Source organism: Oncorhynchus mykiss, chromosome 31 (assembly GCF_013265735.2).
Source record: "Oncorhynchus mykiss isolate Arlee chromosome 31, USDA_OmykA_1.1, whole genome shotgun sequence".
Classification (NCBI taxonomy): domain Eukaryota; kingdom Metazoa; phylum Chordata; class Actinopteri; order Salmoniformes; family Salmonidae; genus Oncorhynchus; species Oncorhynchus mykiss.
Window position 1 is genome coordinate 36180274 of NC_050571.1, and position 27063 is coordinate 36207336.

Sequence of the window (27063 nt, forward strand, 5' to 3'; positions counted from 1 at the left end):
AACTTCCGACTTCAACTGTATATCTGTCTACCTTTGTCGGTCTGCCTGCCTGCATATCGGTCTACCTTTCTGTCTGCCTGCCTGTATATCTGTCTCCTTTTCTGCCTGTCTGCTGACCTGTCTGAAAAATCCCCATTAGTTCCTGCCAAGGCAGCAGCTACTCTTCCTGGGGATTATTAGGGATTATGTTGGTGTTATGGTTTCAGAACTGAAATACTGGTAATTGTTGTTACTGCATATCCTTGGATATCCTACAATAATTGGCTATCGAGACTGTTCTGTATCTGCCTACCAGCCTGCCTGTCAGTCCATCTAAATCTGACCAGAAAACTTCCCTCCATTGACAACACACTGTCCTATAGACTGATATTAAATGTACAGAGACACAAATTGAGTGGCCGTCAAGTATACGCCCATTACTTCAATGCATTTAGTTATTGATTGGGGATAGCAGTGTGTACTTAAGGGAGGCTCCAATGGGGTTGGTGTTCAGAGATACTGAATGCAGACAGAGAAGGACGCAAACATGCACACACATGATAAGGACTGATAAACTCCATTCTACATAAACAGCCCGGTTGTCGCCACTCGTTCTCTCACTCCCTCACCCTTGTTTACTCGTTTGTCCTCATTTCCTCCCCCTCTCTGTTCGCTCTCCTCCAAGTCCGTGAGAATAAACCATGTGTTTGCCATCGGATCAAGTCTTAGATCTACAAAACTACAAGTACTGAGGTTACCCAGAAAAACTACTAGTGCATTCTTGGTATCATTGCAGTGTGACACACACAGGTAGCGATGAAGGGCAGGAACCAAGGGTACATTTACCTTTGAACCACTAACATGACCAGTCAATCGCACATGTTACTCTAAATCTGTAATTAGCTTATCCATGGATTGTGGACAAAGAAAGATCTCTTTAGCTAGCCTAATTCTGACACTAATTCAGTCATTTTGAAATGGTGATTATCCTGCATTGCATTGTGTCTATTCCTTAAATAAACGATAGCAGGTTTTGAGGCCAGCCAATTCTAACTTTTCAATTTCCTTTCAAATGTTTGAAACATGTAGACAATCAGCATGTCCACAATTTCTGTGAGGACGTACACGCAAAGAAGACTCGCCCCTTTCAGCCTCATAAGAAGGACCTGTGTCCTTCACTTCCCCTTCTCACAGCAATCTGAGTGCTCCTCTTTGACAGAGACTGGATAAGCAGGATGGATGGAGAGCATTAATGGCGATTGGCCAGTTTAGTCCTGGACTGTGTTTACATTTCTGATATCTGATCTGTACTGAGCTGGTCTGTGCTGGACTGAAGAAGGGGGTACGTCGTCCTTGCGTCAGTTGGGCCAAATGAAACACAGCCCCAATGCAATTATGAGATTGGCCGGCTGAGTCAGCTGCTACTCAAGACCAAGGGTGCATCTCCAAAGTCTAGGAGAACTTTGGAGATGCATCTGCAGAGACAGGATAGGTGAAAGCAATGTGGTCGGATGCCTACTGGGAATCGTCATTCACCTGTCCAGTTCTTTCACATCAGTGCAGATGAAAGAGAGGAGGCAAGTAGAGGAACACTTTCTGGATGTGCCATGTTCTGACCGAATGACTGATATGTCTTGACATGTCTTCAGAAGGACACCTTGGGACACATCTTGAGAGTGAGTGACTGTGATTACCAGCAGTGTGCTGTCCCTTAGTCCTGTTTCTTAGTTCCATCAGCAAAGGCCAGAGAGGACACGGCAGATGGCGCAGGGTGTGTATACGTGTGTACGAGACAGAGAAAGACAGTGTCCGTGCCTGCGTGATCATGAGCCTAAGTGTGTGTGTGCACGTTGCAGAGTGTGTGTGTGGGTCGGAGGAGGACGTTTAAGTACGTGTGTGTGTGTGTGGGTCGGAGGACATTTAAGTACGTGTGTGTGTTGGTCGGAGGAGGAGGACGTTAAAGTACGTGTGTGTGTGTGCGGGGGGGGGTGATGGTGCTGGATGCGCCTGGAGGTCATTTGGCAGCGCTGGGTCTAAATATAGCCGGAGCGAGCTTGCAGGGGTTACGACTCACAGCGAGACCCGACGGCCTTGATAGCAGAGCGTCTGCATTTCCAAAACAGACCAGACTCCATTTAGCCAGAGCTCCTCCCTCTCTCCCTCACTCCCCCTCCTTTTTCCTGGCAAGAGCTTAAATGTCAACTCTAACAGACATTACATTTTCCACTTCCTTTGTAAACCTTAGTGATCCACTACACCAACACATGCAGTATGTGTCCTACAACTGATCCTAAATCAGATCCAAATGGTCAAACCAGAGGTGATTGACAGGTAGTAAAAATGGGATTTTATGGATTAAACATTTTTCACCTGACCTGCACACATACAGTAATTAATTTTCGCTCGTCCTGTTTTCATATTCCTGTGGTGTTATGTATGTGTGCAAATGACCTACGGCTAAATTGTTGTGGGGCGTGTCTCTGGTCTAGCCTGATGTGCGTCAGTACATTCGTCCCACTGAGCAGAGCTGCAGGAAAGGTGTGTGACGGATGAGTGTGGTGATTACCTCAGACAGGAGGAGAGATGTCAGGGACGGGTAGAAACGCACGTCACAGGAGGAGGGAGGGAAGGAGAGGAGGAGGGAAGGAGAGGAGGAGGGAAGGGGAGGAGGAGGGAAGGGGATGTAAGTGGATGGTGTGACATTGAGAATGAGTGGATGGCGGACATGTTGCATTCCAAATCCGAGTGAGTGTCTGTTGCGTGTAAGAGGGGCAAGGACGGCGTCAGGCTATCAGCTAAAACTCCTGGTTTAGGATGTATATACTGGAGGTACTAGGACAGACACACACAGTCTTGTACAACTAACATTGTGGGGACACAAAATTCAGTCTCATTAAAGATCCTATATTCCTTAACCCCTAACCCCAAAATGTAACCCCTAACTAACAAAATGTCTCTCCCCCCAATCCCCACACGCACTCACTTGCAGGGCAGGATGCGGACCACGTCGTTGAGCTGGTAACCCTCGATGCACACAGCGCAGTGGTTGAAGTCCGGGTCTGTCTCCTGCAGGAGGGAGACAGTACAGTCAGTGTTAGATAGCCACAACTAACAGGAGGTCATCTACAGAGGGAGTGAATGAACAGTGACAATGAAACAAATGCTTCACTTTTGACCATTCGTATTCAATATCAACCCGCTTACAAATAGCTGTTTTGTGCGACAGACCCGAGGTGGAAATGGCGCCAAACATGGTCAGTGTCTGACGTGTCTGTGGCTAACTGCCCTGGCATGCCCATCAGTCGGGGTGATGCTTAAGCATGACATGGGAGGAAACGAGGGAGAGAGAGAGAGAGAGGGGAGGAGTGGCTGGTAAGTGAGAGAGAAAGAGGTGTGAATAGGGGTGGAGAGGTAGAGAGAGATTGCGTGAAAGACAGTGACAGACAGGGGGATGACAGTGAAAACATGACAAGAGAGGTATAGAGAGCCCAGGAAGAGAGGGGGGGATGGTGGGATTGCTGCCAACGTTCTTTGAATCTAAGAGAGACTGACAGAGAGGGCATGGAGAAAGCGAGAGAGCGAGGTGGGGGGGGGAGCGAGAGAAAAAAAAGTGATGAAGAAAGAGAGAAAAATAGAAACAGTGTGATGAAGAGTGTGATGAAAGAGAGAGAGCGAGAGAGTGCGCGTGATAGAGGGAGGGAGAGAGTGTGAGGGAGGGGGAGAGAGAGAACAGAGTGTGATAAAAAAGAGAGAGAATGTGATAGAGAAGGAGAGATGGAGAAAAAAGAGAGAATCAATGCCATATTATTTATGGAGTGTGGCTATCTGTCTCTACTGACAGAGGAGAAGCCGCCACAGAGGCACAAGGACATACCAGCGCCCAGCCCAGCCTGGTCGGGGACTGAATTAACCAGAGCAAGCAGAGAGGGGCTGATCGATATGACAGGAACAGGGCTCTGAGAGAACACAGACCCGCTGTCTGCTATCTCTCCAGTCATACCTGGGAACACTAGCCTAGTCCGACATGCATGTGCTTTAGATAGCTCCACTGACGGTGTACAATGGTGGCCCCATAGGACCATACAATTGCATGGCAATAATAGTCAGAGGAGTTGGCTTAAGCCCATATAGATATGGGACCAGGCAACGTAAAATACTGATAATAATAACAATAATGTCTGTGTTAAGCTGAGAGTTTTTTCATCCAAAGTGACTTATAGTTATCGAGTATGTAAGGTCCCTGCAGAAATCAAATCGCCAACTTAACTTTGTTCCAACAAACCAAGCCATCATAACTGGCCATGCTGTTGGCAAAATTGGATGCACAGTACTTCTGGGTATTCGAGTATTGATAAAGTCTGATAGCTTGTGTAGAACAGTAAATGATCTGTACCAGGTTGCCATGCAGATATCAATATAGAGAACAAAACATAGTTGTGAGGCCCATCTGACCAAGTGGGGCTGGCTGCTGTAAATGGCCGTCTGAATAAATATGAATGCTGTCGTCTACAGCGACTGCTGGCACAGAATGAGGCCAAGGCACACAGCACAGACCAGGGTTGAGTAAATGTCACACAAAATATCTGGGTGCGCCATTTCTAAAAAGAGAGAGATTTTTTTTTTTTTTTATAGTTTCCCGCTATAAATCGTACCTGTCGTAAACTGTGCATATTAAGCATTATAAATCCACCTGGAAAACGCCCATCGATGACCTTTTATGGTGAAAATAACGCCTTTATTTGCGGTTTGATTTGGAACTTTTGGAATTAGGCCTCAGCAGTTAAAAAAAAAAAAGAAGAGCCATGACAAATTAGATCAAATATTCTTGGAAGTGGTGCCAGAATGTTTTGCAGTGACTCAGACTTTCACTGTAGTATTCAGCAAAGGACAGTGACTATCTCTGAAATAAAATCAACTATGACAAATTGTTGTGGAGTTGGCAGAACATTTTATTTAACAATGTTTTGCATCAAGTTTTACCCCCCAACCTAAATATGCTCACTGCCAGCAAATTCTGAAAAGTTGTCTTGGCCTACTTGAGACATTTGGAAATCAAAGTGAACTGTCTGTTCTACCGTTATCTTAATTAATGTAGCCAACATTTTAACTGCAATCCGGATCCGATTATAATGAGCGAAATAGGCCTACTTGAAATAGCTTATATATTTAGTACTGGGAAGTAGGCCTAATTAAATGAGAGATGGGACGAATTGTTTCCTAATTTGTTTAGGCTACGTTGGGAGTGTGAAACCATCACAGTCGGAAAACGTGAGGAATTTATTTTGCAATGAGTATGCAAATAAAATAAATCAGGAAATTGACTCCTAACGGCCCTAAAGGCATATTATTGTAGTTTGTTGTTATATTTTCAATTTTTTTATGAAAAGGCATGTAATCTTATCTCCCATTTGCACAAAATACCACTTGCCTGCTTGCAATGCATTACTTCAACCACCATAAATTGTGCACACGCATGGTCTAAAGTTCGAGGAAGTCATGTGCACTCTCTCTTAAAGTAACATTTTTTACAAATGTCAACTTCTGTGTGAAAAATGGCGCAGGAACGTTTTGGGGTATATTCTGTACATATGCAGAGTTTAAAAATGAGGCCCCAGTCCCTGTGTGAAATTGGCCCCTGCTAAAATAAAGCAGATCTGTGTCACTAATGGCAGATTTTCAAGATGTCAGAATCTGAGACTTCTAGGGCCCCGGGGATGACAGGGGTTGTAGAAGAGCAGAGATCAAATAGTTACTCACCACAAGTCGATTTGCACTATGAGACACAACGGATGTTTTATCTTTCGGCTACTGATGTGATGGAATAGTCCCTGATGTGGCCTGAACGTGTCCTATGTGGACTGTGATTAATGGCTTACGGAGCTGACCAGTGCACTATTGAACGTGACCAGCATTGGCGTTGACGGATTTGACACGGGCCTGTCCTAGTGCCTGGCAAAATAGGTGACGGCACTGACCTTTTCATGTTGGCACTGGTCTTTTAAATCAATCGATCAATAGCTTGGCCCTTTTGAGTTGGACAGTGATGTTATTGTTCCTGAACAGATACCGGACGACAGGTCCATGAAGGAAATGTCCCTCTGGCTGTGCAGTAATGTTTAATTAAACTAATGACCTTCACAGCTGTAACAACAGACCTCCATAGCAGCCGCAATATAGCAGTGAATGCTGCTACATACAGGTCTGATACACAGTATAAGTTATGTCTCAATTGGTTGGGGCATGTTGCTCGTAACTCCAAAGCTACTGCTTTGATTCCGGCATGGGTCCACAAACAGTGAACTTACGTGTTTGCTGTAATGACCGTATAAAGGTTGTGTCAATAAGGAAAGGGCAGCTAGGCTAGAATGCCTCGTATTGTGTCTGGACAGTATCACGTATAATCTCTTTATCTCTCGACTGCAGCTCTCGCAAGCAGTCCTCGTCGGCTGTCAATTGTAAATGGCCAGGCAAGATCTCTCCATTACGTGCTCTTACGTCCAAACCCTGCCCGTGCTTGATGGCTTGTCCAGAGAGACGTCGTGGCCTGATAACTGGCAGGTTATTTGTGACCGGTGACACTGTAGCCCGTTTTCATCTCCGCCATCACCGTAACAGGCTGTATTTTCTACCAAGGGCCTTGGCCCCTTAGTGCCTGCCGGTAATCTCCAACTCCTAGTTGCCCCCCCCCTCTCTCTTCCTCCTTCCCTTCCTCAATATCCAGCCTTGACATCCGGCTCAGTGCGGTCAATCACTCCCAGGCGGACTTCCTCCTGATGGAAGGTTTCAATTTCTGCAGCGCACTCCAAGGCCCATGGTTAATTCATGGCCAGAGACCTGTCTCACCCTTGACGAGGGCTCAGAGGTGAGAAGGGAAGAGGCCTGGACGGAGGGAACCAACACTCTCCCACAACGCCAACCAATTCTCCTCCATGCCCCGTCAGCCCTGACGCTTGTCTTCACTCGAGACATTCTAAGGATCTCCGTTACACATCAATAGCATTATACATTTTCAGTCAGATGTGATTTGCACTTTTTCCTGCATGTGTCAATGTGAGAAATACATTTGGTGTGCTCATAGAAGGATTTAGAAAGGTTTTGAACCTTGGGTCTTTGTTTAGTTGTTCTGGTTACTCATGTTGACTACCAACCACATATTCTGGAATATTTGAATAATAAACACAAGCAGGTTTTGTATTGAACATTCACAAGAGTGGAAGATCCCTTGATCAATAAATCTCCTTTGACACGTATGGCTTTAGCCATTCTCTGCTTGTATTTTATAACCTACCCACCCCCACAACCCACGTCGGTGCTAAACGACATCCTTTAAGCTGATCCTTCAGCAGCCTGCCATCCTGCCCTATCATCCGTCCATAAACTCATCAGTCACCTTTGATGACCTCATCCAGAGCTGTAAACCCTATGCCTCTGCGAAGTAAATAAAGAAGAAAGCCTAATACAATGATAAACGTCCCGGTGTCAGATGCCACAGACCCTAGAAGGACTTGATTAGTGAGAGAAACATGGCCGATGACATATCATCAATGGCAAACCTTACACCAATCATTGGTCACGAAGGGAAGAAGACCCAAGAAAGGAAAGTATGGACGGGTATTGGGAGGGACATCTTAATCTGGACTAGTTGCTGCATTCATCACCTCTTCCTAACATCAATTAGACAAGGATTGACCAAGGTCAGCTAGACTGGATCTTCTCCAGATCTGGAATGGAGCATGGTTCCCGCTATGGACTATGTTGTTCTGTAGATCTGTTCTACTGTATTCGTATGGACAGGGGGTGACATTGACAAGCTCGTAACCAAGCTTAGGACCCTGGGACTGAACACCTCCCTCTGCAACTGGATCCTGGACTTCCTGATGGACCAACCCAAAGGTGGTGAGGGGAGGCAACATCACCTCCGCCAAGATTAACCTTAACACGGGGGCTCCCTAACAAGGTGTATGCTTAGTCCCCTCCTGTACTCCCCGTTCACCCATGACTACATGGTCACGCACGACTCCAACACCATCATCAAGTTTGCTGACGACACAACAGTTTTAGGCCTAATCACCGGCGACAATGAGACTAACAGGGAAGAGGTCAGTGACCTGGCAGTGTGATGCGGGGATAAAAACCTCTCCCTCAACATCAGTAAGACCAAGGAGATGATTGTGGACTACAGGAAACCGGGGGGTGAGCACGCCCCCATCCACATCGACAGGGCTGCAGTGGAGTGGATCGCGAGCTTCAAGTTCCTCGGTTTTCAAATCACTAACGACTTAAAATGGTCCACTCACACGCGCACAGTCAAGAAGAAGGCGTGACAACACCTCTTCCCCCTCAAGAAGTTGAAGAGGTTTGGCAAGGGCCCTCAAATCCTCAACAACTTCTACAGCTGCACCATTGAGAGCATCTTGACTGGCTGCATCACTACTTGGTATGGCAACAGCGCCACCCTCGATCGCATGGAGCTACAGAGGGTGGTGCAGACAGCTCAGTAATTCACTGGGGCCGAGCTCCCTGCCATCCAGGACCTCTATATCAGGCGGTGTGAAAGGAAGGCCCAGAAAATCATTATCCAGCCACCCAAGCCATAAGACTGTTCTCTCTGCTTCCGCATGGCAAGCGGTACCGGTCCATCAAGTCTGACATCAACTGGCTCCTGAACAGCTTTTATCCCCAAGTCATAAGACTGCTACATAGCTAACAGAATAGATACATGGACTATCTGAGTTTACCCTTGTATTTTCTTTCTCTATGCACACTAACAGGACTCTCTACACACACACGCACATACAATCCACAGATACGCTGCTGCTACTCTGTTTATCATATATCCTGATGCCTAGTCACCTTACCCCTGTACATATCTGCCTCTATCACTCCAGTATCCCTGCACGCACATTGTAAATGTGGTATTGAAACTGCCCCCGTATATATCCTCTTACTTTCTCATGTTCTTCTTATTTATTCTTTCTATTTTTCTCGTGTGTTACTGTTCTAGCTTATGTTATTTTTAGTGCTACATTGATATTCATTACTGCATTGTTGGTTTTTGGAGCTCGGAAGAAAGGCATTTTACTGTACTTGTGCGTGTGACATAAAAAAAAAAAAGTGAAACTTGAAACAAGAAAGCAGTGCTGGCAGGTGTACCTTGTCCCCTTTCTTCACCGTCCTGGTTGTCAGCTTCCCGATGGCTTTCTTAGCTGCATCTCCAAGTCGACGCTGCCAGAGAGAGAGAGAGGGAGAAAGAGGAGTGGAGAGAGAGGAGGGGTGAATATAAAAAGGCGAACATGGAGAGAAAACGCAGCCTGAAGGTTGAATTAACAAGAACAATTAAATATACCTTACTCAGCACAAATTACTCTTCTCAAACTCATTTCCCAAAACTCCATAGTGTAGCACTATTAGAAATAGCTAATTGAAGGACATAAAATGACATTCACACTCATTTCAATGGTTGGGAACCTTTTTTGCTTTAAACATTTTGAACCATTGGAGAATTGGAACAAAAATAGTGCAGTACATTGAGCTCTAGCCCAGTCAACCGAAGACATGGCAAGTTCTACTGTAAAAAATAACGTTAATAATTGACCTTTGGACTTTTCAACCGAGGGCAGAATAAGGTGCCAATGAGTGAGGTTCAGTACATTGGGACAATGTTGAAAGACCTAGAGCCAGAATCATAAGCATTTTGCAGTATTTTACATTGGAGAGGAATAACAGGAAAATGTTAATTGGGAGGTCACAGTGTACAAAGAAACAGAACACCATCTCATCTTTAAGGCATGGTTCTTCACGTTTCTAGAACCCCTCTAGAACCCTTCACGTTTCTAGAATCCTTGCACAGATGCCGAAGCTTAGATGTCAGGGTCTAATTTTAGCTATGTACTCACAGTGTGGAGAGAGACAGACATTTGTAAAGCACATTTGCTGCAGAAGGGAAAGACCCGGGTTCAGTTTCTTTCCACTGATTAAACAGGCTGCTGATTTTGCACCAGTACTGTAGACACAGTGACATTGATTGAGAGTGAGAGCGAGAGCGAGACAGTGTGTGTGAGAGTGAGTGACACTCCCCCTGTGCCAAGTGATCAGCAGCATTAATAGGTCTGGTCTATCCTATTAACTACTACTAGGGCTCAGTGTGTGTAGTGGACTTATCTCACTGACCTAAGTGGATCTTCACTCATTAACACAGCCCCCACTGATAAATACTGCACTCTAGTGTGAAAGAATACACTGCGGTGTGTGTGTGTGTGTGTGTGTGTGTGTGTGTGTGTGTGTGTGTGAGAAGCAGTTGACTAGGCAGTTTAATTAGTTTGTGGGGTTAAACTAAAACAAACAAAAGTTGGTGACCTCTTGCCGCCTCAGAGAGGAGAGACAGTCTTTAAACTCCCAGTACTTAGTATTTAGTGACCACAGTATTTAGTGGCCCACAGTATTTAGTGACCACAGTATTTAGTGGACCACAGTATTTAGTGGCCCACAGTATTTAGTGGCCCACAGTATTTAGTGACCACACATAAACACAGATGGTGAGGGGTTGTTTCCGATAGATAGCTAGCTAGAGAGGAGTCTCGCCCTGTCAGATGCTACATAGATCAGCACTGTTTGTAAACAGTCTTAAATGGCTCCTTGTTTTGTCTCCTTTTCCCACAGTTGTGAAATGACATTGAAGGTTTATACCACAGAGGGAAGGACAAAAGGAAATTAGGCTATTTAAAATAATTGGGACAGGACCCACTAACCTCCACTGTCCTCCACTATCCTGGATTAAATTTCTGGCACAATTACGGTACTAAAGGTAGTGTCTTAGACCAGACCAAGTGAAAAGGGGTGTGTGTGTATTTTTAAAGATGCCAGACGCTAAGGAAGCAGAGTTTTACACCAACGACCCTCCATTAAGGATTCATGAACGATTTACCACATAAACATTTCATGGCTGCTTCCTCTCACAAAGAGAGAGCGAGAGAAGGGGGGGAGACAGAAAGAGAGAGAGAGCAGAGGAAGGTCAACCGAGCCAGACATACAGTCAACATTTGGAGGTCATGAAGGTGACTGGCGCTTCACCTGCCATCCACTTCCTTTACCTGATATGAGTCCTCACAGACAGTCGACTGAATACTAGTATGTCAAAGTGACATTGAGAGCATATGCCTCAACAACATTTGTCACCACTATCTAAAGATGTTTGCACTCAATTGTTAACTTCCATTTTTTAAAAGAAGCTGGATTTTTTTGTAGCGCTGTGTATTAATATGGGGACGTCTGCCTCCATTCTTAAGAAAAATATGATGGGAGAACTAATTCTATTAGTACCTGACTGCAATAAAACCATTCAAGTGTGGTAACTATGAGCTAGATGTGTGGATCTCAAGTTAGGATTGTATGCGAAGAAAAGATGTGCAGTTTTTCTGTTACATATATTTGAAATACGTAATACAAATACTTTGTGGAGTATTTTGTCATTTGTATTTCAAATGGCCTGAACTACAATCCAATGTACTGTATTTTGTAACATGATACTTTTGAGACCTGTACAATTGTATTTATCTGTACATTTTTTTTTAATAGTGGTTCATAATTTGGTGGCCCCCCTTTCACCCTGCATTGGTATCGGAAGTCTGATGGCACTATTGTGCGATAAGTGTCTGCTAAATGACCAAAATGTAAATGAAAAAATTATCACTTGCAAAGCATGCTGGGTATTATTATAATGAGCTCCACCCCTGAAAGAAGGCCAATAATAATAATACCTGTTGTGCTTTGCAATTGTTCATTTTTACATGTACATTTTGGTCATTTAGCAGACACTTTTATCCAGGCAGTGCATTCAACTAATTTAGATAAACAACCACATATCACAGTCATAGCAAGTTAAGTGTTTATTTGTTACCGTTACTGAGAATGTTGTTGTAGTGAAGGCGTGTACTTGGAAATGTATTTTGAAAATACAAAATACCTGTAGGTATTTGTATTGTATCAAAATACAACTCTATAAAAGTACATTGATAAATTGATATTTTTGTAACGAGATTCATTTTGATGTATCTTCTTGCCCACCTTTGACCCTAAGTACATAAACGCCAAATAAATACCATATTGTTAAAAAAAAAAAGCGTAACCATTAGCAAACATACTCTATGTCCTACCTGGCTGCGGTCACGTGCGTTCGTAAAGCGGATCTTCTGGATGAAGTAGAAGATGAGCCAGGCAGAGGAGATGATCATGAGTACGATAAAGGAGATGGAGACGAAGACCAGGGAGCCGCGGTTGATATTCTTGGCCTGGCCACGCTGGCCCACCACCACACTCACCAGCACCGTCAGGTTCCTCTCCAGCAGACCCAGGATCTCCTTGCCGTACGACTCAGTGATCATCACTGCCACAGTGTCACCCGTACCTGATGAACACAGTAGAGGGGAGTTAATAGCATAGTGGCTAGGTTTTTGTGGTAAACCAATCAGTTTTTGCATGTTTTCTTGTGACACGTCAAGTCAATGAAAGCAATAACCAGTTAGTCCCGATCCATGATTTTGGAGGCAGTCAGTTAGCATACACTTATTCACAGTTTGCACATGTTCCCTCCACTATATTCAATCTGCCAGCTTTTTTATGTCAGATCCATAACACAATACTACTATTGGATAGGTAATTTTACATCACCCATATTGACAGGATCCACAGAGCAAAGTCAATAACAGAGCCCCTTCCGATCCTGAATCAGTAGATTTAGAGGGTTCCCAACCAATTTCTCTTTAGCCACTATGAAAAGATTACACAGAGCCAGTCAACAGATTCTCATTCCTCTACATGATCATTAATCAGTTCCCTGCGTTAGCATTTCAAGGCGTTAAGGTCCTGGAGCTGGGTTTTAATAGGGTGGCATAGAGAGAGTCTGCCACCCATCTGCATGGCATCACCAGCCAGTCCCAATAGACAGTGTCAGCGGATCAGATCTACTCTCCCTAGATCCGATCTACCCATTCCTCATTTATTAAGACAGGGTTCTGAACCCCTGCACAGCCAACCAGAGCTGTGTAGTGACGGATCGAATATCCCATGGCCTGAGGGAATACATGTGGAGACAAGAGAAACGTGTAAGAGAACGTATAATATATCCATTATGTGAAAAGGGGCTCCTGAATTTTTGTATACCCTATGTTGAAGAAATGTGAAATACGATGCCAACAAAGGTGATGTGGTATAATGGAATTCATTCATGGACAATGACCGCAATGCATTGCAGAGAAATTAGCCAGTGGAAAATAATCATTGTTTATTTTAAACTACATAAGCAGTGGTAGAGCCATCTGTGATCATCATAATCATCTCCATGTTAAGTTGGTGGTAGTAAGAGGGTCCAGACAGCTGACTGCTACAGGCCAGGGGGAGTCATGTTACTGCTGGAGACCACTCCTCTCTGTCCCTCTGGGCTCTTTACCACAGCTTGCCTTACCACTAATGGCAGCTGAAAGTGCACTGTGTGTGTCTGTGTGTGCTCGTGTGTGTAAGTGTGTCTACTGTACATCAGTGTGTGTGTACGGGAATCTGTCTAAATCTACGTGCCTGTTTACTACACATCTGTGTGTGCGTGTGTGTGTATATGCGCAGTTTAACTTGCCTCAGTGTTGACGAATGGCACACTGGTCACACACACACACACACACACACACACACACACACCTGTGATGAATTAGTTTGATGAGGGCTCTGTCTTGGGCAGGAAACATCCACTTTGAGTGGAGAAAACATGAGGCCTCTACCTTTCTCCTGTGGCACACATTCTCTATTTTCTAGAGACAGTGACTACCTGCATTCTCACTGTGACATGAACCTCTTTTTCTTTTTCTTCAGACATCCCTCCTTTTAGAACATGTATTGTTTTTCTTACAGACATCCCCCTTCCTCAAAGATGTCAAAACGACAAACAAGCCAAACGGCTTCATCCTCTTTCCCTTGTCAGATATTCTGTTTGTTTGTTGCACTTCCAGAATTAAACCAACATTGTGACGAAAGAATCATCAAGACTATCCTTCACCGATCATTTGGCTCCTAAAATCTACCTCTCTCTCCATCTCTTCCTCTCCCTCTCCCTCCTTCTCTTTCTCTGTACCTATCCTTCCCTCCCTCCCTCGCTCTCCCTCAGTGGAAGCCCTCTCTTAAAGGTGCCCTTTAGCCAAACGCCACCTGGCTACTGACTCAGTGTGTTTGGGGAGCACGGGTGCCACGGGATATGGGGTGATTGAGAGCACCCTTGCACTGAGCTACCTGACAAACAGCGGGAAGATGGAGGGAGGAAGGGATTTCTTCACGTCAAACTCATGTGTCAACTGACCACAACCATCTTTTTTCACTTCAAATTTGTGTCAACAGACCACTACTTAATTCAACCGCACCAAAACCACATGGCAGTGTCATTCTTGCTAGCAATCTGGCCATCCAGAATCACAACAGGCTGACTTCAGCCTCATGGAAGCGCACACATCGTTTTTGTGACCATGGTCCCAAATTGAAGGGTGTCCACAGAACAACCACATTGTGGTTGGCTTGTGGTCAACCGCCGCAAAACAAGGTTCAAATTAACAGTAAGTTGTTAAACCACTGACCGACAACCTAGTTGGTCTACTGCTGACTATTGCAGTTGAGCTATGTCTACTCAAACACACAAATATGCATACACTTACGGATGACACGTATGCACAGAAAGACCCAAACACAACCCTCTTTAGATAGGAATTGCACCTAATTTCAATAGAAATTGGCCCTCACTTCACTATCTAACGGCCATAAAGCAAGCAGGACAAACAACAAAGAGAAAGAAACCTTGACCTGAGACACGCCCCCTTGCCCCCGGTCCTAATACTGTACATACACACGCACCAGCTCCGCTTATCACGAAAGACGTGCAGCTGGCTTGACAATATGCTCTATTGCCCAGGGTTAATGAGAAATCACGGCCAGTCAAAACTATGGCGCTGCACAATGGGCCGCTCCCATTAATCATTGGTTTTATGGGGCTAGGCTATGCTAGTTCACCATAGACCATGCACTGAACACACATGTAGGGACCTGGCCGGGCTAGACTAGGAAAGGGTACCATATACCCAGCACAGTGCACGTGATGTACCAAAGCCCAGGGGGGAAATCAGCCATGACATGCACGTTGACTTATTAACTCCAGTGCCTCATGCCAAAAGGTGGATGTGAGTTTGGGAGATGGATAGCAAGAAAGCAGATACGAATGTGTGCGTTTCTGAAAATCTGTGGTTATGCCTGTGGAAAACATTTTTTTTTTAAATGTAATATTAACTAGTCCCCTTCCCCCCACTGTAATGCTGAAAACATAAAAACAAGCTGACACAGAAAAAGGAGCGATACCTCGGGTTGACCTTGGACTTTCAAACTTCACTTAATTTGGATTAAACATAACGACTTCTGGACACGTGATGTCTTCTGATGGAACCCCACACCAGTTACTCATAAAACCGAACACATCTAAAGTAGTTTCCTTTTATTACAATTCAATCATTGTTTGTTTTCTACAGCTACTGAGGATAGCTAAGTAATTCGATTTTAGTTGCCAAAATGTCGTCCTACAGTAAATACATGATGGCACAAGGGCAACGTAATGTTAAGTGGAAGGTAGCCTAGCGGTTAAGAGCATTGGACTAGTAACCGCTAGGTATCTGGTTCGGATCCCTGAGATAACTAGTTGACAAATCTGTTGTGCTAATTTTTTGTGTAAATAGCTCTGGATTAGAGTGTCTGCTAAATGACTAAAATGTAAATAATGTTGCTAAGTGTCATTGACTTTGCGCAGAGGGGAATGATATATGTGACCGACCACCTCGATTCGGTCTTATGTAGCAAAATCTGAAAGTGTTTTTTATATTGGATAAAAATAGAGACTCAGAGCTACTAAATGGTACATCATACGCTGCGGTTAAGGAAGAGTGGGAAAGCAATTCTGCTTTGAAAGTTGATGCACTTGTAACCCCACTTTTGAGAAAATGGCCTCGAATGTTTGGTACACCTACAGTACTGGAGAGCTCATTTTTGTCTACAACTATTCAGCCTCTCTCAAACCCTCAAGTCTTAGCCCCACCCATCTCTTTAAGGATTCACATGTGAGGCCATGTACTAAAAAAATGGAAAAAATATGAAATGCTAATGCACTGAGTGTCAGCAAATTGCCCACTGCTTATTGAGGACACACACATGCGCTGCTTCTATTCTGCAGCTACTTTTTGCAGTGAGAAAGTGCAGGGAGGTATCTATTTCGGCATATTAAAACACTACCATTTTTCCCCCGATCACGAGTATCATCCGATCCAACTAACAATTGTCTATTAACAGACACGATTACGAGTATGGCCATGTCGGCACACCCCTACCAGACACACTTGTCTAAATTGATGGGTAATGTGAAAGAAATGCTGTAACCACCCCACAGCCACAACTAGCTAAGTGGATGGGTCACTACTGTCTGGACATGTACACAGTGGTGTAAAGTACTTAAGTCGTATGGTACTTCACTATTTATATTTTTTGATTACTTTTACTTCACTACATTCCTAAAGAATTTAATGTACTTTTTACTCCATACATTTTTCTCTGACATCCAATGAATTTGTTCTTAACTGATTTGCCTAGTTAAATAAAAAAAGATACAAATAAAATAATAATAATAAAAAAACATTTCGAATGCTTAGCAGGACAGGAAAATGGTCCAATTCACGCACTTATCAAGAGAACATTCCTGGTCATCCCTACTGCCTCTTATCTGGCGGACTCTCTTACCTGGCGGACTAAAACACACATGCTTCATTTGCTAATTATTTCTGTTGGAGAGTGCCCCTGGCCATCCGTAAATTTAAAAAAACTAACATTTGAAATTATTTAGACTTTTACTTTTGATACTTAAGTATATTTTTTCCCAATTCCCTTTACTTTTGATAGATAAGTACAGTGCATTCGGGAAAGTATTCAGACACCTTCCCCTTTTCCCCATTTTGTTCCGTTACAGCCTTATTCTAAAATTGATTAAATACATTTTTCCATCGCAAAGATTCAACCAAGACTTCAAACTAAACTTGGTTTTGAGCCCTGCACACACCCTACAGGTTTTGGGCTGATAACCACCCAAAACACAGTAAGACGCTGAACTAGAATGAGACTGCAGGGACAACAAGAGCAGGCATAAACAAGTTGAGCTCTCTCTTGCTCTCTCTCTCTCTCTCAGCAGTTATCTGTAAATCTCCAAAGCTAAGTCAAGTCTCCAGACAGGCATTCACCACAGAGGAAATCAGACAGAGCCAGGCAGGCACGTGCCCAGGCATGTTTACGTGCCTCACACTTTGGCTTTGTTTTATGGGTGGCGCCTAATGGCTGAACCTCGCCCTGCCGTGATGGCTTGCTTCCAGATACTGATCCAAGGTCTGGTTCAATTTTTTCCCCTTATGGTCAAGGGTAGGATTGGCGAAAGGTCAGCTTTTCCTAGACCTGTGACTATGAGGAAATTCTATTCAGAGATTGTGTGACTAAATCACATCCTTTGCACCCCATTACAATTACAAGCAATTCACAGTAAAAGCACCAACGCAAGGCTTTTTCTCATTTTCGTCCGCTCTTTGTCTCACCACCATCCCCCATCCACCACAGTGATCAGAGGCATGGTTATGAACATTAACACGCCCACATAAATCCTCGTCAGCAAAGGAAAACTTGCTGTTGTCAGTGTACCATCTTCTGTGAGGCTGACGTCTCTCTCTGCCCCACATCTCTACACATCATCTCTGGTACAGTGCCTTCCGAAAGTATTCACACCCCTTGATTTATTCCACATTTTGTTGTGTTACAGCCTGAATAAAAAAAAATAGATGAAATAAAACATTTGCTCACCCATCTCAATATAATTACCCCATAATGACAACGTGAAAACATGTTTAGACATTTTTTCTAATTTCTTGAAAATGAAATACAGAAATATCTAATTTAAATATGTTTTTTTTTACATTCCCACCCCTGAGTCAATACATGTTAGAATCACCTTTTGCAATGACTACAGCTGTGAGTCTTTCTGGGCAAGTCTCTAAGAGCTCTGCACACCAGGATTGTGAAATATTTGCACATTATTATTTTTCAAATTCGTCAATCTCGGTCAAGTTGGTTGTTAATCATTGCTAAACAGCCATTTTCAAGTCTTGCCATAGATTTTCAAGCTTATTTAAGTCAAAACTGTAACTAGGCCACTCATGGACATTCAATGTCATCTTAGTATGAAACTCCAGTGTATATTTGGCCTTGTGTTTAGGTTATTGTCCTTCTGAAAGGTGAATTTGTCTCCAGGTTTGTGTTGGAACCAAGTCTTCCACTAGGATTTTGCCTGTGTTTAGTTCTATTCCTTTTCTTTTTATCCCCCCCAAAAACTTTAGCCCTTGACACTGACAAGAATACCCATAACATGATACAGCCACCACCATGCTTGAAAATACTAAGAGTGATACTCAGTGATGTGTTGTGTTGGATTTGCCTCAAACATAACGCTTTACATGTGCTGACCAACTCGCACGATGTTGGACGATGGATTGCACAAGCGATGTATAAGATGCCGGAGCTGTGTCTATTTCGGCCAGTTCCGAGATAAAGAAAAACACCTGAATTTCCAATGGAGCAATTGCCGAAGGCTATAGAGAAGAAGTTGCTACTTTGAGTAAACAAATCGCTAATTTGCACCAGCTATTGGGGAAGCCACGTCCTCCTACCTTCTCATTCTCCACTCCATTGGCAGCAAACACCACCAAGCTGAGGGGAGTCTCACCATCGGGCAGACTATCGTCATTGGATTGGCCATTGCCGCGGGAGGGTGCTGGTTCTTCTACAGAGGCTGCAGCTAGAGGCTGCATCACGGTACGGCGTGGGATTCGATGCCAGCGAGGACCACTATCTTGACCCTCTACAGCAACGAAAGCAATGAGTGTTCTCCAGACATCAAACAGCTTTGGATCCTGACGTTCCAGCTCCTTCAGGTCCAAGGTCGTCTGATCCGGATAATTCTTCTTCTGCCTGTTTGCGCCAGGAGCTCTGATCTTCATGATCTGTGGTGGCCGAGTTGGAGTTGGAAAACCAATAATAAAAATGGAGCTGTGCAAAAGGCTTCGCAAGAAAACAATAATGGTAAACGGCTAGCTACTATTTAAAAAAAATCGGGAGCTCAATGGTAAAGCAAGTGTCAATCTAAGATACACGCACACTTTATTTTCCAGGTGCTAAATTCACCGACTTAATTGGAATTTTACCAGTAGTCAAGAAGCAGATTCCCGACCTGACAACAGTAGTGTTGCACGTTGGTTCGAATGACATTATGGGAGTGAAGTCTGAGAGACTCAGAAACAACTTCTTGTTGCTCTTGGAAACAGCTTGAAGCCTTGCGGGAAGAATCATTATCTCAGGAACCATCCAATCTCATCGCCATTGTGGGACAGAGTTTTAGTCATGTGTTGTCTTTTCATCTATGGCTAATGCGTCTTTCTAAAGACATGGGCACGTCATTTGTTGACAATTTTGATAGCTTTTTCCAAAAACAGAGGAACTTCGTCAATGATGGAATTCATCTGGGTGAAAATGGCGTCCACCTCCTATCATCCAACATGGAAAAGGTACTTAATAAACAATAAAGACGATATAGGGTTAGTCCCAGTATTGCTATAGCAAGTATTGTATCAGACTACCGTTTAACCACGTTTTCATAAACGTAGGGGTAATGTACTTAGTAATCTTTTCCCCATTCACTTGGTTCACACTGGCGATTATACTTGTGCAAACACCTCAAGTACCCCGGTCGATATCAACAATCAACATTTTTAACCTCTTAGAGCTCTAGGGGCGCTATTTCATTTTTGGATAAAAAACGTTCCCGTTTTAAGCGCGATATTTTGTCACGAAAAGATGCTCGACTATGCATATTCTTGACAGTTTTGGAAAGAAAACACTCTGAAGTTTCAGAATCTGCAAAGATTTTGTCTGTAAGTGCCCCAGAACTCATTCTACAGGCGAAACCAAGATGATGCATCACCCAGGAATTAGCAGAATTTCTGAAGCTCTGTTTTCCATTCTCTCCTTATATGGCTGTGATTGCGCAAGGAATGAGCCTACACTTTCTGTCGTTCGCCAAGGTCTTAGCAGCATTGTGACGTATTTGTAGGCATATCATTGGAAGATTGGCCATAAGAGACTACATTTTCCAGAGGTCCGCCCGGTGTCCTTTGTCTAAATTTGTGCGTAATCTTCAGGTGCGGTCATTTTCTCCTGGGATTCAGGAGAGAAAGCATGTTTCCAAGAACGATGTATCAATGAAGAGATATGTGAAAAACACCTTGAGGCTTGATTCTAAAAAACGTTTGCCATGTTTTCAGTCGATATTATGGAGTTAATTTGGAAAAAAGTTTGCGTTTTGAGGACTGAATTTATGGATTTTTTTTGGTAGCCAAATGTGATGTATAAAACGGAGCTATTTCTAATACACAAGGAATCTTTTTGGAAAAACTGAGCATCTGCTATCTAACTGAGAGTATCCTCATTGAAAACATCAGAAGTTCTTCAAAGGTAAATGATTTTATTTGAAGGCTTTTATGTTTTTGTTAATGTTGGGTGCTGGATGCTAACGCTAATGCTAACGCTAAATGCTAACGCGAAATGCTAACTCTAGCTAGCTACTTTTACACAAATGATTGTTTTCCTATGGTTGAGAAGCATATTTTGAAAATCTGAGATGACAGTGTTGTTTACAAAAGGCTAAGCTTGAGAGATGGCATATTTATTTCATTTCATTTGCGATTTTCATAAATAGTTAACGTTGTGTTATGCTAATGAGCTTGCTGATAGATTTACACAATCCTGGATACAGGGGTTTTTTCATAGCTAAACGTGACGCAGAAAACGGAGCGATTTGTCCTAAACAAATAATCTTTCAGGAAAAACTGAACATTTGCTATCTGAGAGTCTCCTCATTGAAAACATCTGAAGTTCTTCAAAGGTAAATGATTTTTTTGAATGCTTTTCTGTTTTTTTGTGTAAATGTTGCCAGCTGAATGCTAATGCTAAATGCTACGTTAGCCATCAATACTGTTACACAAATGCTTGTTTTGCAATGGTTGAGAAGCATATTTTGAAAATCTGAGATGACAGTGTTGTTAACAAAAGGCTAAGCTTGAGAGATGGCATATTTATTTCATTTCATTTGCGATTTTCATGAATAGTTAACGTTGCGTTATGGTAATGAGCTTGAGTCTGTATTCACGAACCCGGATCCGGGATGGGGAGATCAGAAAGGTTAAAAACTGTAAGGGACTTGGTTTTTTACATTTGAATATATGTAGTATATTGTCAAATGTTGATTTCATTAAGATTTTTGTTTCTCAGGCTAGTCCTGATTTCTTTGTTTTCATCTGAAACTTGGTTATCAAGGTGTTCTAATGATGCAGATATTGCACTGGATGGTTACAATGTTTTTTTTTTTAGAGCTGACAGGATGAGTAGATGGGGAGGAGTGGCTATCTATGCAAAAAAATTACCTCTCACTAATTAAATCTGTCTCCATTCCAAATCTATTTGAAATTTTTAGCTCTAAGTCTTACATTGGGTAACAACTGTAAAGTTAAACTTGTTGGGAGTATATCGCCCACGTTCTGCTAGTCAGAATATGCTTAGCCATTTAACATAATTATTAGCCACTTTTATACAAACTGAAGTCATTTTCCGAGGAGATTTGAACTTTTGATTGGAAAACACAGGACTCAGACAGTTTTAAAGACTTTTGTACTGAGGTAAATCTCACACAATTAATCACTGAGCCAACAAGGCCAAATCTTAAGGTGCCTACAAAGTCCTCATTGCTTGATCATATACTAACAAATGCACCTGAGAAATATAGAGCTATGGGAGTATAACCATTAGGTGTCCGTGATCACTGCCCCATTGCATGTGTTAGAGAATGTCAGAATTCATAGGGACAAACCTTGTATTATCACTAAAAGAAATTGCAGAAACTTTAGTGAACACGCTTTCTTACAGGATCTTTCCCATAGTAATCTTGAATCTATTTGTAATATACATGGAGCCGAGTTGGCGTTAGAAAAGTGTACTCATGTTTTTATTTCCATTGCGATAAACATGCTCCATACACTAAGGTTAGAGTGAAACATTTCTGATGCTATGCGTAAAAGAGATGTAGAATTGGCTAAGGCTAGAGACACGTATTCTTGTTCTGACTGGCTGACTTCTAGGCAGCTGAGAAACCTGTGCATCAGACTTGTTAGAAGAACAAAATCGATTTACTATGTTTAAATGACTTATGGGAATCCAGCCAAATTCTGGAAAGTAGTTAAAAACATTAAAGAGCAATATGCACTCCACACTCCCAAATCAGATAGGGTTGGATACTGGACTCATTACTGATACGAATGCCATTGCTAATGCCTTCAACAATCACTTCATTGCAGCAGGCAATCTTAATGAGAAAACGTCAACCACAAATGACGGATGAAAAGATACATATGAAGGGATTATGCATGAGTATGCTGATGGTCAGGGATTCTCACTAAGCCTCTTCACAGAGGAGAAAGTTATTGATGCCTTGCTAGCCATAGACACTAAGAAAGCAACAGGGGCTGACAAACTTGACCAAGGGTTGCTGGCTAGAGCTGCATCACTTATCTCTGGTGCTCTTATATTATTAACCTCATGTTGACCTCTGGGGTCATACCTAAGATTTGGAAAACTGCCTATGTGCTGACTCTGCACAAAGGTGGGGATACTGGTCACCTTGATAATTATCGACCAATCTCTAGGCTGTCTTGTCTTGCAAAAATGTAAAGAGTCATTGGTAAATGTATAGCTGCGCTATTTCTTGTCTGACAACTGCATACTGAACAAATTTCAGTCCGGTTTTAGACCAGGGCACAGTACTATCACAGCCACCACACTGGTTGTAAATGATATTGTAAGAGCCTTGGATAAGAAGTTGAACTGTGTTGCTTTGTTTGTTGACCTGTCGAAGGCTTTCGATACAGTTGATCATTCTCATCTGCTGAAGAGACTGACCTCATTGGGGTTGGCCTCAGATACATGTTTGTGGTTTCAGAATTATCTCAGTGATAGATCTCAGGCTATTATTTCAGATGGGGTAAAATCAGATGTTGTCACTGTACACAAAGGAGTCCCACAAGGTTCGATTTTAGGTCCTTTATTATTCACATAAATGATATCTGCAACTCAGTGAAAAAAATGCAACTTTCAAATCTATGCTGATAACACAGTACTATATGCCACAGCCCCATCACTCGCTCAAGCATTTACATTCCTGCAATCTGACTTTCAATTGCTTCAAGATGCACTTGTAGATCTTAGGCGGGTGCTTAATTCAAGTAAAACTAAGTATACTGTATTTTCACAATCCAATTGTATACAATTGGAAAAGCTGAACATTGCTATCCATGATGGCTCTCTTTTGGAATGTGTTCCCACCTAAAAATACCTTGGAATTTGGTTAGATGATAATATCTCTTTTAAAAATAACTGAGCTGGTAAAGAAGCTGAAATTGAGAATTAAATTTATAAATTTATAAATAATTCTTGTCTGTCATCACAGAAAGGAAATTGCACAGGCCACTTTTATGTCAGTGCTTGATTATGGCGATGTTTTATATATGCATGGATCAGCATCAGTACTGAAGAAATTGGATGCAGTGTATCATGCAGCGTTGAGCTTTGTTACTGGTGCAAACTTTTGCACACATCATTGCTTTTTGTACACTTTGGCTGGGACTCCCTGACATTTAGAAGGACCAGACACTGGTGTATATTGGTTTATAAAGCTGTCTCACAGAAACTTCCTAATTATCTTAACTCAAAAATCCAGTGGTCAAACAGTATTTATCAGACTCGGTCACGGGACATGCTAGCGCTAGAGATACCCCAGATTCACTCCGAGTTAGGCAAAACGGCACTTGAGTATCATACTCCACACTCATGGAATGAATTGCAGAGAGAACTCCAGGTAGATGTTTTGGTGCCTGTAAGACAGTATAAATGCACACTACATAAACGTTTTTATTATGAACTGTGATTGCTTTTTGTAATGTGTGTTTTTCTCATAGATGTGTATTAATTTTAATATTTTCAATCTCCATCTTGTACTTTTTTATGTTTTAAATTTGTTTAGTTTTAAATTCTTATTAATTGCTTTGTTGTTTTTATCGTTGTATCACAGAACACAACTGTAAAATAAACTGTCTCAGCTTGTTTCTCCTGTTTATATAAAGGTTAATAATATGCAGGACATAAAGTGTTTTTCTTTGCCACATTTTCTGCAGTTTTACTTTAGTGCCTTATTGTAAAAAGGAATATTTTATTCTGTACAGGCTTCCTTCTTTTCACTCCATTATTCATCATGTTCGTATTATGGAGTAACTACAATGTTGTTGATCCATCCTCAGTTCTATCACAGCCATTAAAGCTGTTTTAAAGTCAACATTGGCCTCATGGTGAAATCTTTGAGCGGTTTCCCTCCTCTCCGGCAACTAATTTAGGAAGGATGCCTGTATCTTTGTAGTGACTGGGTGTATTGATACATCATCCAAAGTGTAATTAATAGCTTCACCATACTCAAAGGGATATTCAATATTTTTCTTAAAACTGCATTGTTGGATGAGGGCTTGTGCCAAATACAATTTGATTTGTCGAGGAATTGGAAAACCTACCTGGTCTTTGTGATTGAATCGGTTTTAAATTCACTGCTCAGGGACCTTACAGATAATTGTATGTGTGAGGTTCAGAGATGAGGTAGTCATTCAAAAATCATGTTAAAGACTATTATTGCACACAAAGTGAGTCCATGCAACTTATGTTATTTGTTAATAATTGGTCTACTACTGAACTTATTTAAGCTTGCCATAACAAGGGGTTTGAATACTTATTGACTAAAGACATTTCAGATTTTCATTTTTAATTCATTAGATTTTTTTTTAATGGGGTATTGTGTGTAGGCCAGTGACACAAAATCTCAATGTAATCAATTTAAAATACCGTATATACGGTATACCGAGGTATTTAGAAATAGCCGCCAGATGGTTTTTCAAGGTATTTGGTATTTGGAAATAGCCACCGGATTTTTAAAGATTTGAATAATTGTAGAAACCTAAGTAAATACCTGCAGTCAACTTGTGCAAAACGTTAGGAGCAAAAGCCGATTGCGTTCTTCATTTCACCTGCTCATGTAATTTTCATTATGAAACTTACTGGTAGTCCCCAGTCACATGTTGTTTGTTTATAAGCACACAACAACGAGAGACCGAAGCATTGTGAGTCACTCCCTGTTGTGCATCACGCACCAGGTGATTTAGTTATTGTATCTAATTCACAACTAAATGTTTGTCAGTTGGATATCTTATAACAATTAAGTTAACTGTCTAAAATGAGCTAAATGCTCTGCATTTGTGCATTTGGTTTGCTACCATAGTAGCTAGTTAGCTATCTAGTTAACGTAAACTCACTCACTTTTGTACATCGCCTCGGTCCATACAATTGACCTTATTTTAGCGCCCAAATAATGTAATACTTCCAGATCAACTGTAATGTCAATACCATTGTAAAGCACAATTTCTCCCCTTTCCAACAGAATTCATGCAGAGACCTCCACGCTGCGCGTTTCTGCATGGTTCAAGAAGGCAATGAGCTCCGTCGGGTCTTTAAAAAAATGGCGGGTGGGCAAGCGAAACTAATGCGTGGTAGTGAGAAGGAGAGGAGATGTGTGGGAAAACTGCTTTTTTTCACTCGATCTGTCCAACTTATCACCTTATCGCCTCTAAAATGTAAATAAAACACTATAAAGAGTTTATATAATGTGTCATTACATACCTATTTGAAAGTTTGTGTCGAATTTGAAACAGATTTTTAGGACGGTGCTGAAGTGATCTTCAGAAGTAAACAGCGGCTTTGAGAATCATGATCGCTTGCAGTGATGACGCAAAAAATGACTAGGTATCCCCCCTTTACCCCGTCACTGTCCATCTTTTGTTTTTAAACGATGAGAGAAGTGCTACACCTGGTGGAGCGAGATTGTAAGACAGAAATAGTTGCTTTACGAGTGCTTTACGTTGCGGCATGATGACATGTAACGGAGGGTCAGTTTTTTTCAACTTTTCTCCAATACTATAGAGCCATTACCATGTCGATCAACGCTTGAATAGAAACGTAGTTCACACCCCAGATTTTGAAGTCAACGCAGTCGCTACAGTCCCATTAGTTCTCTTTGCAGCCTCGTTTGAATGTCGCGGTTGCGCACATTTGTACGGAATGGGGTGAGTTTACATTAAGTGGTTAGCTTCTTCCAAAATCAACCTTTGCTTGGTAACTGCAGAGAATCCCGCCCTGGATCAAGAGCTTGGCTGTCTAATATTTGGTGTGCGTGCAGCCACCTGTGAGTAGCATTTTTTTGATACTTTTAGAACTTTATGAACTGGGATGTCCGTCCTGCAAATCGTTTACAGTGCCTTCAGAAAGTATTCATACCACTTGACTTTTTTCACATTTTGTTGTGTTACAGCTTGAATATAAAATGGATAAAATGTAGATTTTTTTGTCACTGACCTACACAAATGAATTACAAATGAAAAGCTGAAATGTCGAGTGAATAAGTATTCAACCACTTTGTTATGGCAAGCCTAAAGTTCAGGAGTAGAAATGTGCTAATTTTTTTGTGTGTGCAATAATACTGTTCAACATGTTTTTGAATGACTACCTCATTTCTGCACCTCACGAATATAATTATCTGCAAGGTCCCTCAGTCGAGCAGTGAATTTCAAACACAGATTCAACCACAAAGACCTGGGAGATTTTACAATGCATTGCAAAGGGCACCTATTGGTAGATGGGTTAACTTCTTGGTGGCGGGGCAGAATTTTCACGTTCGGATGAAATGCATGCCCAAATTTAACTGCCTGCTACTCATCCCCAGAATATAAGATATGCAAATTATTGTGGATTTGGATAGAAAACACTGTGAAGTTTCTAAAACTGTTTGAA

At 42.2% G+C, this 27063-nt stretch overlaps 1 protein-coding gene across 5 annotated transcripts in view; it reads right to left on the reverse strand.

Moving 5' to 3' along the window:
• Window positions 1-27063, reverse strand: part of rnf130 (ring finger protein 130) — a 76333-nt gene that overhangs the window by 11339 nt on the left and 37931 nt on the right. For 3 of the 5 annotated variants that reach the window (XM_021584091.2, XM_021584090.2, XM_021584094.2), the window contains exons 4-6: window positions 12120-12382; window positions 9133-9204; window positions 2963-3045 (exon numbers count right to left, since the gene is read on the reverse strand). In XM_021584091.2, coding sequence (XP_021439766.1) covers window positions 2963-3045; window positions 9133-9204; window positions 12120-12382 — 418 coding nt within the window. The remainder of the gene's footprint in view (window positions 1-2962; window positions 3046-9132; window positions 9205-12119; window positions 12383-27063) is intronic. The other 2 variants (XM_021584093.2, XM_021584092.2) reach the window with 1 other exon arrangement.